The sequence below is a fragment of the Scomber japonicus genome, chromosome 22 (assembly GCF_027409825.1).
Source record: "Scomber japonicus isolate fScoJap1 chromosome 22, fScoJap1.pri, whole genome shotgun sequence".
Lineage (NCBI taxonomy): Eukaryota > Metazoa > Chordata > Actinopteri > Scombriformes > Scombridae > Scomber > Scomber japonicus.
In genome coordinates, this window is record NC_070599.1 from 14,693,785 (window position 1) to 14,711,456 (window position 17,672).

General features: G+C 38.8%; 1 protein-coding gene across 1 annotated transcript; it reads left to right on the plus strand.

Moving 5' to 3' along the window:
• The first annotated feature begins 224 nt into the window (after positions 1 to 224).
• si:dkey-33c9.6 (active breakpoint cluster region-related protein) lies at positions 225 to 16,680 on the plus strand. Its single transcript, XM_053343390.1, has 23 exons — positions 225 to 347; positions 882 to 988; positions 2,126 to 2,230; positions 4,297 to 4,581; positions 6,504 to 6,611; positions 6,719 to 6,773; positions 6,855 to 6,907; positions 7,023 to 7,160; positions 7,327 to 7,442; positions 7,701 to 7,857; positions 7,950 to 8,069; positions 8,179 to 8,254; positions 9,931 to 10,026; positions 10,216 to 10,290; positions 10,452 to 10,549; positions 10,976 to 11,083; positions 12,056 to 12,219; positions 12,484 to 12,623; positions 14,468 to 14,602; positions 14,797 to 14,902; positions 15,121 to 15,262; positions 16,147 to 16,294; positions 16,331 to 16,680. The coding sequence occupies exons 1-22, from the start codon at positions 296 to 298 to the stop codon at positions 16,246 to 16,248; spliced, it is 2,538 nt and encodes an 845-aa protein (XP_053199365.1). The 5' UTR covers positions 225 to 295; the 3' UTR covers positions 16,249 to 16,294; positions 16,331 to 16,680.
• Positions 16,681 to 17,672: the final 992 nt, after the last annotated feature.

Here is a 17,672-nt window from a genome sequence, read left to right on the forward strand (position 1 = left end):
GTTTCTTTTTTAAATGTTTTATTTATCTTAGTACGACACTTGTAAACCGATAATGTCTTGTAACATCTACCAGTCAATATGAAATAACTGAAACTGAAATCAACATGCTAGCAGAAAGTGAGGTGCAAGTGTGGGAATGACTTTAACGTGTCTTCACGCAGACAGGAAGTGTCATTTTCCCCTTTTGTGCATCACTGACAGAAAGAGGAAGCTTTCTGTCACCAGCTGAGTGTCAACACGAGCTGTGTCTCAATAGCTCAACCTGTCCTGTGAGTGACAAGACTTCCGAGAGCTGATGGACATTTACCAGGAGGCTATGGAGTATCTGAAGTCACAGCATGTACCGGGTGAGTGAGGGAGAGAGTGTGTGTGTCTTTTTATGCATGTGTGTGTGTGTGTGAAGGAGAGAGAAAGAGGGAAAGCGAGGGAAAGAGGATGAGGAGCAGTTGTGAAATTGTATTGTGAAAAATCTCTTTAGGGGGGAAATACATGCATTTTTTTGTTCTGATTATGATTATGCACCACAGTTTCTTTCCATTTTCTTTTCCTCTTAATCATATTTTGAAGAGTAGAAGCCCCTTTTTTCAGTTTGGTAACAGCTGATTAGGGCAGAAAGCAGCTGATGAGGGCAGAAAGCAGCTGATGAGGGCAGAAAGCAGAGTTGGGGATAGTTTTAATGATGAAGTTTTATGTTTAAGTAACATTCAACTAACAATTGTTGTACTTTAGCCATGTTGCATGCTATTTAGTTTTTTTATTGTATGTTGTGTTTGGGCTCGGTACCAAGCAATACTAGTGTTGAGTCCAAATGAATGAATGAATGATATTAAGAATGGATAAATGAATGTCATACTGTATATTGTGTGTTTGTGTTGTGACAGTTGAAGAGGAGCCTGATGTCCTGGAGGAAGACGTTTTCCAAGAGGAGGTGGTGTCCTGCTTTCTCTCTCCTCTCCATGCAGAAAGCGTAGACTACCCCGAAACCCCTGTGAGTTCTCATTTCCTCCTCAAATTGAACATTAAGAAAGACAAATTCAATAAAATTGAATTGTGTAGTGGTTAGTGTATTCCTTTAATGGTTTAATTTTTTTCATTTTGACTATGCAAAGGGGGGAAATAGAGATATTGAAGTCCAGCATAAGCATAACTGTGGTTTCATCTGCAAGAGACATCTTAAAATAGCTCAGTGCTGTTAATAGTTCCTCATCATATTAAACATGATAAGAAAACATGCGGTTTCCCATCTATGCACTATCAATCTACCTAGATTTTGGTATATCATGATGAATACTTTATATTTGGAATGGAAACAAATTCATGGAGACATGAATGTCTCAGTGTCTGAGGCAAAAAAGACAAAGAATAAAAACATTGAACACTTGTTGTTTTGTTGACACTGGTTTTACTTCTTTGTTAGACTCCACCTGTGTGGCTATAAAAGTGTTGATAATGATAGCAAAATGAAAACTTCCCTTTGCCACTAACTGTGGAGAACCGATTAAGGTTAAAAAAAATATGCAAACATTGTGATAAAGCAATTTTATGACACAAAATGAGGAAATATATAATGTTTTATATGTTATATAGGCTGAATAAATATACAGGGTATTCCTTTTTCCCCCAAAGACAAATACATTTAGAGTATATTTAGTCTCTGCAACCCCTCAAAGAGAAGTAATGTGTAGTTTTCAGTTATGAGCAACTTTCAAGTCCTGAAGTATTGGGCAAGTTAGATAATCTCAACTTGTTTTTTTTTAAAGCTAATAAAGAAGGCAGACAAGGCCCAGGGTCTCTAGGGCCCCAAACATTAGAGGTCATGTGTACACGATTCATCTTCAAAACATCTTTCACAGGTTTTACTCTCTTAAAAGTGCAGTTTGTTAAAAACCTGTTGTGTTTTCGTTAGCTTAGCCCTTTATATCTACATAGGGAGCAAACTAAACACTGACCTTAGAGAGAAGCTTAGGCAAGTTTTGTGAGTTTTGCAGCCAGAGGTTGCAATCTGCAAACTCATTGCTAGGTGCCACTAAATTCTACACACATGTCCTTTAAAAAATATGACTATGGTTGAACTTTGATACTGACTTTGATTGTTTTGAACTGTTTTTGAATGTATGTGATTCAGACGACATGCAGCCAGGAAGAATTGTTTGACAGGAGACAGAAAGTCCTGATCGGCATCATGGAGAGCGAGGAGGTCTACCTCAGAGAGCTGGATGCACTGCTCATGGTAACACACACACACACAAAGATCAGATCTCATCTCTGGTTTGGCTGAACCATAATGAAAAAGTGGAAAAACCATGTTGATGTTATTTTTGTCTAACTTCCTCTTTGCTGTTCGATTGTCACCCCAGTTGTGATCAGAATTAAACGGTTTGAAAATCATGTTCTCTAAAGCAGCATCAACAATTGGCTTCTTTTTTTTTCATGAGCCCAACTTGCTCTCCCAAGACAGTTTTTTACCTTACATGAACACACAGGAGCTTTTGTATGTTCATGTATCTATATGAGCAGCATGTTGTTCTGCATGTGGTTAATGTTGCGTCATACATGTGCAGCACTCACATCTACCGTCTTCATTGTTCAGCTTCCTTGTTGAACCACAAATGATGACTCCATTGTTCTTCCATCAGATATGAGGTTCCCCTTTTTCTCTACAACATGGGTTGTCTTTGTGTGAAATACACTTATTTGGATTGTTGCTGAGTTTAGTTTGATGAGAATTGAATTTAATGTTTATTTAATGTCTATATAGTTAATATGAAGCTCAGACTGCGTAAGCCTCATATAAGCTTGAGATAAACCTTTTAAATGTGTTTTTGCACAAAAGCTTCGTTTAGACTGCAGGAAAAAGTCGCCCAAATCTAATTTTTTTTGCTCATCTGTATTTTTTTTAATATCAATATGAACAGCACAAATCAAATGGAGTCGGATCTTTTCAATTCTGATTTTGGGCCACTTTCATATATGGTCCTAAGTCAGAGATGGGTCGGATTTGCAATGCGACCTCAGTCTGACTCTGAACAGTTATCTTGCAATTCATGCAACTTTTACATCACTCTAGCTCGACATTTGCCATAATTCACAAGTCAATTCTCAAGTCACTTGATGAAAATTAGATTTGATCTCTTTCTCCTCCCCCTCATCGTTGTTATCATCTGCTCACAAATTTGCTGCACATCAACTAGAAATGAAAGCATGCAGGCTGACTTCAGAGGCCTTTATGTTTACTTATGTATGACAGTGTGCTGTGTGTGATGTCTTATTGTTGCTCTTCTGTGCATAGAGGATAGTTCAGGACTGTGACCAGTTCACACATGAATCTGATAAATAGCCAAATGAAAAAAATCTGAAAATGAAAATCTGAGCAATAAATCTAAACTGAGCGCTAAAGCTCGCCGTGTGAACTAGGCCAAAATGACTGTGTGGACATAATGTGGATTTTGGCCCCGATCACCTACAGTGAAAATGCATTAAACTTCTAATATTATGAACAGGAGGAATGATTACAGAGAGGAGAAACACTTTCAGTGTTCACCTGAGTGAAGTTTTCATCTTGACTCACCTCCTATAAAAAGTGATTCAGTTATTGCTATCAGTAGTATTTTAGTTGACAAGTAACTAGTGAGAGCAGAAAGGAAGGAAGTGTTTGTGCCATAATGAGTGACTGGATGACTTCCTGGTCATTAACAGTAACAGCAACCGCTGTTTCCGTATTCTTACATGTTGTGACTCAAACAAATAAAAGGAAGAAAAACGTGAGATGAACCTTTACCTTTTTTTAAAATGGGATTTTTTAGATGCGCTCTTATAGCTCAGCAGTGTGTATGTGTCACTGTAAAGGTGTTTATGGTTTTCATGCATACGTGCTGTTTATTCTTGATGTTTAATTATGGTGGTTTGAGCACTTGAGCCAAAGTTGAGAGGCTGCTGAAATGTGGGGGTGTGTGCTCGACACAGTGTCTTCACACATACTTATTTTTCTCACTTTATCACCCACTGCCTGTTGCTCTTTTTAATTTTCTCACCCACATTAGCTTTGGTGGAAAGTAACTAAGTACATTTTCACCAGTACTGTGCAATTTTGAGGTACTTGTACTTCACTGTCATACTTTAACTACATCAAACTGATAACACTGTACTTTAAATTAAGTAGTCATGCAAGACTTTAACTTGTAATGGAGTATTTTTTTTACATTGCTGTAAGGATCTGAATATTGCTTCATTTATTATTGCTAAATATTGCTTGTCTTCTCTATCAATCATCCCCATTTTCATTTCTTTTTTTTTTAGCCCATGAAGGCTCTGCGGGCTACAGCTGGAACCTCTCAGCCAGTTCTCTCCAGTCAACAGGTCCAAACTGTTTTCTACCAGGTGCCTGAGATCAGAGACATGCACCAAAACTTCTACGCAGGTCTGAAGGCCCAACTGAGTGCACACTGCCAGACGGAGCTCAGTCCAGTCCTCCAACCACAGCAGGGGTCAGGTTCAGAGAGCGAGACAAGGAGTTTTGGTGAAGAGACAGAGATGAAACACAAAGGATTTGAGCTGATGGTGGGAGACATATTCCTGAAAATGGTGAGTGTGTTATTGTCATGGTGTTTTATCATGTGCCATGCTTCAGGTCTTCAAATCCACAAAGAAACTGCAGAAGTCCCAAAACCCTAGATTAACCCCTCTGGGAACGTGTGCCAAGCTTGAAATACTTTGTATTGTTTGTGTCCTTAAGTCCTTAAAATCAGTTAATTTTGATTAAAGAAACATATTGATAAGCTGCAATTATCAATACGTTTCAGTACTGTCAGCCAAATAAAATATCTAATCATGATTAATTACATGACAATTGCAAATTCAATGTACTGTTAATGTTGGAAATCAATTAACAACCCAAAACAATGACAAAAATGGTCAGAATCCCTCACAGTTTATCATTTATCTAAAAATAATTGTATATCATAACTCAAGCCCAACAGGCAACAGATGAGCACACTGACCAACAATTATTTCAGTACTAATTACAGATCACTTCCTAAATGCCTCACTTAAAAAGCTAGCTCTCCTGCTATCCATACATTTTCAAGATTTATGAACCTAACCCTTTACACAGTTTGGGAGAGATTAGGTGCGTGCATAAAAGCAATAAAAAGAGTGACAGGTAAGTCCAGGAGAGGTTAGAGAAAACTAAATAAAATGACATATGTAAAAGAAGACAAGGGGGTTCAACAGATGTATCTTTCTATAAAATCAAATCAAAGGGGCAGGAAGACAAGAGTATTACATAATCATTCTCCACAAAATCTGGTTGTAAGGGTTTTACATATTTGGCACACTTATTCCATAACTAAATAAACACTGTTTTCTTGAGACGGAGAGAGAAAGTAATCCTTTATGTGACATAAATATCATTCACTATGTTTATCCATTCTTGTATTGTATTGTAGGGGGTTCAGGAAGTAGCCAGCGTCTAAGCTCTTTTTTACAAGCAGATATCAAAATATAAATATTAATCAGGGTGCCTTGCCTGGAAGTCAACATATCCAAAGAAAAAAGTGAGAAACTGAAATGGCAGGTTGGTATCAAAGGGACTTATCGCTGGACAGTTCCAAAGTACATGCCAATGATCAGCTTCCTGAAACCCACACTGTCTCCAACATTTAGCATCTCCTCCCGCCAAACCCATTTTTTTCCTTTGGTGTGATAAAAAAGTGAATTAAACACTTCCACCCAAACTCCACCAACCCTCCACATATGAGAGTTTGTACATCTCCACTGGAGTTCACACACATTCAGCCGGACCTCATTTGATATTGAAAGATAACCCTCTATCTCCCACTTTTCTTTGATGTATTCTAAAGTGTTCTATAGTGTGAGTATTTTTGTCAAAAGACCTTTATAAAGTCTAGAGATAATGCCCTTATCTTGATAAGCATCTAGGAATACTTTCAATATTGGATCATCCAAGTCTGTTTTACATTTGATACTGTGTTCAAAATGAGTGTGTATCTGGAGGTATCTAAAAATGTGTGATTCTTCGAGTTTATAGTCCTTCCACATGCTTTCAAAGTCCTTCAATTTCCCTTTAGTTGTAGCATGTTTGTTTATCATTCATAAATGAATCATATTCATAGTAGACTTTTGATTTGTCACAGCTGAAAATGCACAAGTGAAAGAAACAACAAATGATGATCCTGTTTTTAGCAACTCATATCTGTTCAGTTATAGTTTCATTTCACATTTTTCTGCTGTTAGAGGGAATGCTGAAATCCACAAAAGTTTTGTGGCTTAAAATTCACATGTTGCTCAACAAATAAATGGCATTTCATATCTGCAATGCAACATACTGAGATGTTCAGTATGTTGCATTGCAGACATCTTAAAGAAATGTTGCAGCTTAAAAAAACAAAACACATTAATCACTTTAAGATATTCAAGTTTGGACTGTGCTCCCCTGCCCTCCCTCCTTTCCTCTCTCCATTTAATCTATTATTTCACTCACGCAGGTCAACCAGATCAGTTTTTACGGAGGTTTCATTCAAAACTACGAGGAAGCTGTTGATATTGTGAAGAAGTGCACCCAATCAGACCCTCGTTTCCGAGTACTGGCCGAGGTAATACAAACTCTCACTCTGCACCTGCATAAAGAGACATAAAAAGACACATAAAGAGAATGTATGAATACTCCTAACAAGCTGTTTCACTTCTGCTTCTTTTCCAGAGCATGATGTCCAACAACGGCTCAGACAAAACACGTACCAAATACACATTTGAAGGTACACTCTAAACTAAAATGCATGTGTTTGCTAAATAACTTGTTGGCTGTCAGTGTCTGATTGCTGTTTTTCTTTTTACAGCTCTACTGTACAAGCCTTTGGACAGAGTGACCAAGACCACACTGGTCTTACAGGTGAAAAAACCCTGGATTATTTTCCAAATTTGCATTAACCAATATTCAGTGTTAGTATTTCTGTATCTAACACTGGACTTCTGTGTTGAATTCTGACCTCTGCGTGACCATGAAGGATCTCTTGAAGGCTACTCCAGAGGACCACCGAGATTATACAGTCTTACAGGAAGTTTTGAGGTTATCGCGTAGTTTCCTGTCTGGCCTCAATGAGATTTCACAATGCAAACGAGAGGTTATGCTAAGTCATGGCATGGTGAGAAACTATACAACACAAAAATGTTGGTCAATACACATGAAAAAATGTCCTATGCACCCATCCTCGCTGCTGGACAGTAACCAGTATGGAAGCGTCAAAATGCACCTGAAAACATTGCATTTCCGTGTGTGTGTGTGTGTGTATGTGTGTGTGTCAACTCTAGAGACGTAAGCTGATGCGTGATGGCTTTGTGATCAACGAGGGAGACCGCAGTCTTCGTCATCTCTTTCTTTACACCGATCTTCTGCTGTGCACCAGACTCAAACCTGCAACTAGAGGGTGAGTGCAGCATGAGAGAACACCAGGGTTTGTGGGAGTTGTGGTCAACATTTTCAAAACCAACAAAAAAACAACAAGTATTAAAGATATTGTGCTTATGAAGCAAGATACAATCACAGAAGACATGAAAGACAAGAAAACATGTCATGCATGAATAAATATTACCACAGTTTTGTGTAAAGTGTATGTGCATGTATATGAGTGCATGTTTATTTTCCTGAATATGGGTGTATATGTGTGTGTTTGCATCTTTTCCAGGAAGCAGGACCAGTACAGGTTCTGCTGGTATCTTCCGCTCGCTGGTCTCAAACTTCACTGGGTTGCAGATCAGGACCAAACTCCTGACACACACCTCCGCCTACACACTATAAGAACTAAGATGTACCTCCTCCGGCAACAGCTACGACAACATACGGTGCGTATGTGAAACAGACAGAAACACAGACAGAAATGCAGACCTTTAATAGTGAAATGATGAAGAAAATGTGTTTGTATGTGCAACTGAAGAAAGGATCCAAGATTTCGACCTTGCCAACTCGCAACAAGAAGAAACTGGAGCAACTGGGGCTGATGCTGCTCACACACTCCCTTGATTACAGGCTGGAGCTACACAGCCCAAGTGGCAAGGTAAAAACTAACCTTAATCCTAACCCTAACCCATCCAAATATATTAACACAATTACAGTCATCATTAATACAGATTAAAATCAAAGAGAAACATTTTCTCTCACCACAGAGTCAATCTCTCCTCTTCTCCTCCTTGTATGAACTGGAAGAATGGAGAGAAGCCATTTACAAACTCACTACAGACAGTAAGTCCAAAGCTTTTTGATGATCTATGAGTAGGATTACAAGATATAATCATCGGAAATATTGGCTCCTCATTTTGTGGCTTTCGAATATGTAAAGGCAAACTTTTTAAATTTAGATGAAGTCTGGCTTTACACAAAAAGATAAATGTCTTTGTGTGTACTTGCCTTCCTCCAGTCATCTTTAATTTCTAATTTCTAAGAAAGCACTAATGTCTATTAACAGATGTTTAATACAGAAAATTAGACACCGGTGTGGTAGCAATGATACCAAAATCTTAACCCCCAGCTGGTTTATGAGAGGTAGTGAGTAGCTGAATGGAGGAGTGATGGTGTGACGTGGTAGCTGTGACAAAAAGTGGACCTTCTCTTTTTAGAGTTTGTAAAACGCCTTATTTCAGTGTGCAAAAAGGGTCTTTACTTTACTCAGGAAATAACTAATATGGATCATTTGTCCACACTTGAGGTGAAAAGTTTAAAAAATATAATTTGCATGTGTCTGAGTACACACTGACATACAACATGATTACTGTTACCAGTCTTCAGAGTCATTGCTAAACTAACTACCGACGCTCTTCATGGTGCAGCGTAGGGGTCACACTGATTGTATTAATAGCTTTTGAACATCAAAGGAGCTCTATGGCACACAGAAATATGATAGACAAGACGGTGCAGAGACACACACAACACTTATAAGTAGAATGAGTTTATTATTGATTTGATTCTGTATGTGAGATTTGTTGATAATAAGAAAAATGTAGAAAATCAGCTTTAATCTGCAATGATAAACTTCTGGAGTGCCCCTTTAATGGTGATCCACCTGATGCTAAAAACACACATAATTATACAAAAGTGCATTTTAGTTTTATTAATGGATTTCACAAAAAAATCCCATAAGATAATTTTAGTTTTCATTAAACTGTCAACAAAAGTGAAAACATGGTGTACTTGACATCAATGAGGATAGAAACTTTTCCTCAATACAGCACTGTGATGCAGAACAGGCCACACTTACACTCTATACCAGTGATCTCCAACCATGCTCCTGGCGAGCTACTACCCTGCATGTTTTAGGTATCTCCCCACTCTAACACACCTGATTCTAATAATAGAGTGAGAGTGGGGAGCTACCTAAAACATGCAGGGCAGTAAGTAGCTCTCCAAGAGCAGGATTGGAGACCACTCCTCTATACAGACGTATGAGTCACTGTTGAGGAGTGAAACCTGAACAATGGGGTTAATACTTCTTAAACTGTTCGACATCAACTTCTGGGACTTGTTATGACTGTTATATGCATGACTACACCCAGACAGACATGGTTCCTCTGTGAAAGAGAAACATACTAAGCATTTTCACTAGTTCACACAAGCATTTATACATATACATACAATCATTTCCCTCACAAAGCCGAGCTGCCTCAGTTTATTTCCGCCTCGGGGAGAATCTGGTGTCCTAACAACCATATCTGGACCACATCTGTAGTTTTTCTGATATAGAAACGTTTGCCTTTAATATCTAGACTATTATGTCTATGGGTTTCACTTTAATTGTATTTTGTTATCTTTTTATTATTACTTTGGTTCCTTAAGCAGCAAGCTTTTCAAACGTAAATTGCTTTATAGATAAAATGTATTATTATGAGATTGTTGTTATTTATTTGCCTCTTGTGGTTTGTCAGACATAGAAACTGTCCCTCCAGACCTTCTTACACTCACCAGTGCATGTGTGAAGCTGAGAATGACCCAGCATCCGCCACTACACACCACGTTCACCGGTACAACCGCCATCTCTGTCTTAACTCAACTGTCGGTCCCCTATCCCTCACCACAGGATCCTATGTCTGAAACACTGTGTACTTTGTGGTTTAACCTTTTCAACACTTACAATATTTTCCTCACATTTCACCCAGTTTCACTTTTGCTCATAAAATTTAAAATATCTTTGTCTCTGTCTCTCTCTACAGGACAGGACGAGAACTCGTTATGTGGAACTTTGGGCGTGGCGATCCACTCTGCTTGCGGCCTGCAGCAACCTGCTTGTATATTTGATATTTACTCTGAATGGTGATCGTTGTAGAGATGTAGTGTGACTGTGATGTACATTTATTTTCAGTTTTAAGGGGGGGAAATGGTTGTTCTTCTGTCTGACTGATGGTTTACAGGTCAAAAGGTCAATTAGTTTTAGTTCTGTTTCTTTCAGGTGTGTACGTGTGTGTAGAAGTAGATGGCTACAATTTTTACGATCAACAGGCAAAGACACACTCCTCAGTCCGCACACTCGACCCGCACTGGGACCAGGTGAGACTGATTTCCTTTTTAACTGAAATAATTCAAAACTGATGGATGTATCAAACAAAATCCTAAACACAGGAAAAATATTAGTTAAAGTTAAAAGTTGGCTGCCTGACATACAGTATGGTCCTGTAGGTCTGACAGATATACTGTAGCAGCAGATGATTTGTCAAGCAGCGTAAATGACTTCTTCATGTCTAGACAGCATCCCACATGTCATGCTGGTACTTCAGGGGATTAAAAAACTTGCAATGTGGCCAAAGTCTGGTCCCCGCCGTGCTTTAAACATGATCAGTGGCAGTAAAGTTGATACTAAACCCGACTGGTAGTCAGGACTGTAAGCCTTAAAATAAGTCATGAATGCTCTTGTTGTAGCTTAGGGAACAAAGCTGTTATTGTCAGGGTTAAAGCCACCATCTTTCTTTCAAACAGGAGCTGTCTTTCCAGGTGGATGAAGCACAGAACCTGAGGTTGCTCTGTGTGGGTCAGTCTGACGGACGGGACGGACGGGAAACTGTCTTAGGACGAAGTTCTGTAAAGGTACTGAGACGGATAACTTCAGCTGTTTTATCTATTATCTGTCATCCATATGGAAAATGACTTGAAACATATCACAGTAGTGCACCAATGAGAGTCAAAGCATAAAAGTAATGGGAAATACATCAAAATCTGTTAAAGCTGCACAACAATTTTTTTTAAATGAACAAGTTCAAGTCATATAAAAGGTGTTGTTGTAATGATGAATACACAAAGAGTTATCACTTGACTCTGGGGTTCCTCTCAGTTCTGTGGAGCACTTTAGCTTCTTTCAGCTGACAGTTTTGGTTTTGGTTCACTCTCTTTGTTTTCAGTCTTGTTTCCAGAAGTAGCTCTGAAAAAACCTCTGCTAAACTGAGCTCACGCTACCTGTCCAGCATCAAACAGCAGACAGATGGTTAACACAGTGGAGCCACATATTTCTTTCAAGAGCTGGTGGGGACAACAACCGAGCTAAAAGGGGACTAAATATTGGACTTGCATTTATGACGTGGCTGGCAGCATAATCATCATAATAACACTCTGTGTCTATCAATGGATAATAAGAAACTATTTGCTAACACATTTCTTATAACAACTTTAAAGATAACGCTGTGGAGTTTCCCTGCAGCTTCACGTGATGCGATGCAGTCTTCGCGAAGATTTTACGCTATTCCAATGATCTGCATGTGGTGGAAATGTGCTACAAAATGCTGCAATACACCAGAAAAGACTTTAACCTAGTGAACACAGATGTAAAAAAAATGCAGGGTTTAAAATACTTTTTTAAAAATATCAGTTTTGCAAACCTTTTATAAGGAAGGAAATGCATTCAGCAAATTTGTTAGATGTGAAGAAAGGCTCTGTTTACAGGAAATCTCCAAAGAGCCCTGGAGATGAATGTCATGTTTACATTTTATTGTGTTGGCAATACAAGTGGCTAAAAAAACCCAGTGAATTCAAGTTTATATGATATATGTTGTGTTGGTCTGTTAGCTGGAATCTAAAACCCTGAATAAGCGATGGAAAAGACAGACTCTCAACATTGGCCAGGTGGAGGTGACAGTTTCCCTGAAGTTCACCCCCCACGTGCTTGACGCACCCAGCTCAACAGCTCAGCAGCAGCTCATCTTTGGTGTCCCACATGAAATTGTGGCACAGTAAGTACAAACCGTGTTTCCTCTCACACAGTCTGGCCTCATGGGGCTGTTTAAATAGGCATGAAACTGAAAGTTGCAGCTCAGTGTCGAGTTTTATTTCCCTTCTGTGCTGTTTTTTTCATGCAGCTAGTTTCAGGAAGTGAAGCAGTAAGTTCTGTGGGAAAGTGGGCTGAGGAGAAACAGAAGTGGGAGTTTGAAATAAAATGACACCATGTATCAAACATCTGAGGTGTTTTCGTATTTGTTTTCTGAATGCTCTTCCAGACAGGAAGGAGTGCTGGTCCCACATGTGGTGCGATGCTGCGCTGAGGAGGTGGAGAGGAGAGGCCTGGACGAGGTGGGCATCTACAGGATTTCAGGAGGCGCCACTGACATCATCGCGCTGAAGGCAGTGTTCAACAGCAGTAAGAAAACATTTGGCTAAACAACAGCTTTGTGTTGGCTTGTGCAGATGGTTCAGAGTTAATCACATACACCTCCACCACTTGAACAAACTTGTCATATGAAGTGCCAAAAGGAAGACAAGCATTTGCATACATTTCCTCTCCAGATAATGTTTTTTTCACTCATTTGCACCATTTGTATCCTGTTTACAGTTTACAGAAACTGTTTCACTGATATGAAGTAATTCCTTGTGTGTTCATTTCTGAACACACAAGTACATTACATTACATATGTAGAGTTTCACAGGTACTGAAATTTGTTTTGTTTGCAGACGACACTAATATTTTTTGTTCCGGTGAGAATTTGCAGCAGACTTTGGAGACAATCACAACTGAAATAAATAAACTAAAACTATGGTTTGACAAAAATAAATTATCATTAAATCTAAGCAAAACAAAGATCATGTTGTTTGGGAGACACAAAAAAGATTGTAATGTAGAATTGATAATAGACAATACTAAAATAGAAAGAGTACAGGAAATTAAATTCCTTGGTGTGATTTTGGATAATAAAGTCTGCTGGAAACCTCATGTTGGCTACATACGAGCAAAGCTGGCAAAGTCCGCTGCAATTCTGTGGAAAACTAAACATATCCTGGATTATAAATCGTTGCACACTCTATATTACTCATTATTTTTGCCATATCTGACTTATTGTGTCGAAGTTTGGGGAAACACCTACAAAACCACTCTGCAGCCGATATGTACAATACAGAAAAGAGCATTAAGGACAATAAACAAAGCAGGATACAGAGATCACACAAACCCACTATTCATAAAATCACATATGCTGAAATTTTTGGATCTGGTCAAATTCAGAACAGCACAAATAATGTACAAAGTGAGAAATAACCTATTGCCAAAAAACATACAAGGAATGTTTAGTGAAAGGGAGGGGGGATATAATCTAAGGGGAGACCTAAATTTAAAAAAACCAAAGGTCCGAACAAATATGAAAAGCATGTGCGTATCGAGCTGTGGGGTGACTTTGTGGAACAGTCTGGAGACAGAAATAAAACAAAGTGCAAATATAAATCTGTTTAAAAAAAGGTACAAAGAAATATTTTTAAACCAGTACATGGCAGAGGAAGTCTGCTAACGGAGGACAATGAGGGATGAGGTACAGGTATGGAGGTGTTTAAGTGACTCAGGTGCACGTTGTTTGTATGTGTGTGTATGTATTTATGTTTGTACATAAGTATGTCTATCTATGTATGTTTGTGTACATGTGTGGATGTGGATGTAGATATGGGGATGTGTATATATGTGTGTATGTGTGTACATGTATATATGTATGTACATATATGTATGTATGTGGGTATTTTTGGTGGAGGAGGTTAAGAAATGTGGCAATGATTGATGGTGTTGATAACAGTGGGTATGGATGTGAATGTTGACATTGCATATGGTGTTGGTAGGAAATTGTAGGATTTTGTGAAAGGGTGATTTGATTGGGAACTGGCAAGCACTGATTTGAGAGGTGGGGGTGGGATTCAATAAGTTTTGACTTCTTCCCACTCCCTTTCGAATGTTGTTGACAGTGCATTATATTTTCTGTCGGGTGTAGGTTCGCTATTTTTGGTGAGAACACTGTGCTTTCATTTTTTTATGTGCTGTTTTTGTTTTGTTTTTTTGTCACGCATTCGAAATAAAAAATAATCTAATCTAATCTAATCTAAAGATCTGTGTAAGCACATACAGAGCCACTAAACCCAAGTCAAATTCCTTGATCTCTAATCTTCATGGCTAATAAAAGTGATTCTGATTTTTGATTATGATCCTCACCATCTGTCTGCCCTGCTCAGATCTGCGTGAAGCAGTAACCAGGCTGAGATGTGCAGAAGTGAACACTGTCTCTGGTGTCCTCAAACTTTACTTCAGAGAACTGCCTGAGCCTCTCATACCCGCTGAGCTGTTTCAGAGTCTGGCCAAAATGCTGGGTAAGACGAACACATCGCCAACACATGATAAAACTATTATAGAGGTTTTATGTTGAGGATTTGTTAAGAGTTGAAACCATAAACAGAAAATCCATTGTAGTAAATATAAGGCCTTAAATTGAGTTTGAATCCTTCAGAAAATGAACTAAAGTCAAACTGCTGTACATGTATGTGAATTATTTCCCCCCCGGCAGAAATCGAGGACTTAGACTTGCGGCTGGTCTCTATGCTGGCTCTGCTGGAGTCCTGTCCCGATGCCAACCGCCACACCTTCCTCTACCTACTACACCACCTCCAACGGTCAGAATCAGACGACACCACATAACCATTTCTGTCTTAAGTATTGTTTAGTCATGCAATAAAGGGATAGATTAAGTTTTTTGTAAAATCCATAAAGCTGATATTGTACCACTATTGTTTTCTAATCAGGATGAACTTTCATCAGAGGTAACATTGACCTTGCACTCTCTGACAAATTGACATTTTGTGATTATTTTTTAAAACTGCATTTTCTCCAGAATCTCTGAGAAGCAAGACAAGAACAAGATGACTCCACTCAACCTGGCTACAGTTTTTGGCCCAAGTCTTGTCCGCCCCCCTGTGGCTGGACTGGGACAGGACGGCCCCACTATCGATATCTCCCAGGAGGTTGTGATACAGGTGGGGATGAAGTAGCAGAGAGTCTTCAGTGTTTGATGCAGTATTGGAAGTCTTTAACACATTGTGTAGCAAAATACACTCTTTTGCTTTCAAAACAGCAGCAGTTATGAGAATGAAATATACATTTTAGCACAAATGACGTCTGAATGCAGAAACTGAGACCACAGAAAATGCAAGTCTCAATTTTTGAAAATTATCAGTATTTTCATATGTATTCATTTAATAGTTCAATCATATTTTCTGTCATTTCAATTTCTCAACGAGAAGCTCTAAATCTCTTTGGAGGCCTTTTCCACATTGGGAGGAAAACAGTTGAAAATACTGAATTTAAATATATTTATATGTGGAGTCATGTCCTCCAAATATTACCTTTTTTTAAGTGTAGAAGATTAACTCCCCCAGGTTGCTAAAAAAAGACCTCAACAACAGCTAAAAGCAGTATATATATATTAACTAATTCTATTTACTTACACTTCTTCCCTGAAATAAAGTATATTAAAAGATGTGAAAATGGAGTAAAAACTAAAAAAAGAATGTTGTCAGATGATATTATTTCGTAATAATGTGGATTTTTATTCCAATTATATATCTCATTTTAGAGAAACTTCTTCATCTGCTGTACACTATATTGTACTAAAACTATATATAACTCTATTGCAGTGTTTTTATTTAAAACAAAAAGAGGAAGAGGAACTAAGATGTCTATCACACAACAATGTATGCAGTTACTGTCCACCCACAAAACTGAAGTAATATTTTATAACCTTGACTTTCTGTGTGTGTGTGTGTGTGTGTGTGTGTGTGTGTGTGTGTGTGTGTGTGTGTGTGTGTGTGTGTGTGTGTGTATGTGTGTGTGTGTTCTGTGTTCTGTGTTCTGTGTTCAGGTCCAAGTGGTTCTCAGCTACCTGCAGTGCAACAACCTCCCTGACGCCCGGATCTCTCCTCCACATGACACAGATGCTGAGGATGAGACCACCCACTTGTGAGACCACCATCTGTGTCCTGCTGTCAGAAAATTCAAATAGTGTAAAAGTGTGTGTGTGTGTGTGTGTGTGTGTGTGTGTGTGTGTGTGTGTGTGTGTGTGTGTGTGTGTGTGTGTGTGTGTGTATACAAAATATGAGCAAGGACTGTGGGACACAAAAGGTATTTATTGATAAAATATGGACTGGCACTTTTGAATTAATCTGGGACAGCACATAAATGACTTTTCCTCCATGTGGTAATACTAAATGACAGCTATTTCTGTTTCTATTCTAAATGTTAATGTTTGTGTAGATATGTTGAACATATGTGTAAGTTATTTAAGTTTAAATCCCTTAAACTCAACAGTACAGTAACATTTATGTACCTTTCCTAAACGTTACCTCATGATTCGGTTATTTATGCTCAAAGTGAAACTCAAAAGTGGAAAAATGTTCAATCTTTAAGTAAAGGCAGTCAGATAATAAAAATGTTCTTGATACCGTGGTGTTCTTGTTATTTTGGACTTGGTGGAGAAGAAGATATAATGTGAAGTTGAGGAAAAGTCGGGGCTGCAGATGTTGTAAAAAGGTCAAGGGTCACCTCCCTGAGCCTGAAATCCAATCGGTTATGGTTCAGATCCAACTAGACGGAGTTCACCACAAAGTGTACGCCTCCATAAAAGTCATATACACACATTGATACAGCATGTTGGAAGCAAACGTGCACACACACACACATACGGCCCATGTTCGACCCATCCACGCAACAGATGGGAGTCCCTTTTCAACCACGCCACCTGGACGGGCCGGGTTAATGTTGCCTCCAACCTTTTACCCCAAAACCCCCTCTAAGCCTTTTGATCGCTAATCCCGGCCCCCCAGTCCAGCTCTCCCCAGTACTAATAGACTCCACTCTGTGTGTGGACGCCATAACAACATCCAGAATAAGTCCCCCTTAAAAAAAAAAAAGCAAAAAAAAAAAAAACATGGGATCACCCTGCTGCCCCTGGCATCATAAATCACCTGTCCCCTCTAACACAGCGGCTGCCAAAAATAAGGTTCCGCTTGACGACAACAAAGACAAAATGAGGTTCCCATTGCAGACTACAAAGGGAATGGAGCAGAGGAAGGCCTGAGACGTCCCAGACATTTGTGACCAAAGACCGGACCAGACGACTGGTCGACACCTGGGGCTGGTGGGAAAGTGTTTAACGGGAGAAGTCAAATTCTGGCTGTGTGACAGACTGTCTCATGTACAGACATTATAAAGTAACTTAATTTATATGGAAATTCTTGACTATATTTATAGTGGTTAAGTTATTAATATAAACCAGCAACAGAGAAACAACATGAGACTTCATTTCCTGACCTTTCTACCTCTTAAATTACCATTAACTTTATTTAAATTACATCTTTTTCCAGCCTTTTGACATTGCCTTATAGTATT

Excerpts from the sequence above, each read along its gene's own strand:
- si:dkey-33c9.6 (XM_053343390.1), top strand. The coding sequence starts at position 296 with ATGGACATTTACCAGGAGGCTATGGAGTATCTGAAGTCACAGCATGTA. Across the intron at positions 10,027-10,215 it reads ACTACACACCACGTTCACCG|GACAGGACGAGAACTCGTTA; the intron begins GTACAACCGCCA and ends CTCTCTCTACAG. Across the intron at positions 12,220-12,483 it reads CCACATGAAATTGTGGCACA|ACAGGAAGGAGTGCTGGTCC; the intron begins GTAAGTACAAAC and ends ATGCTCTTCCAG.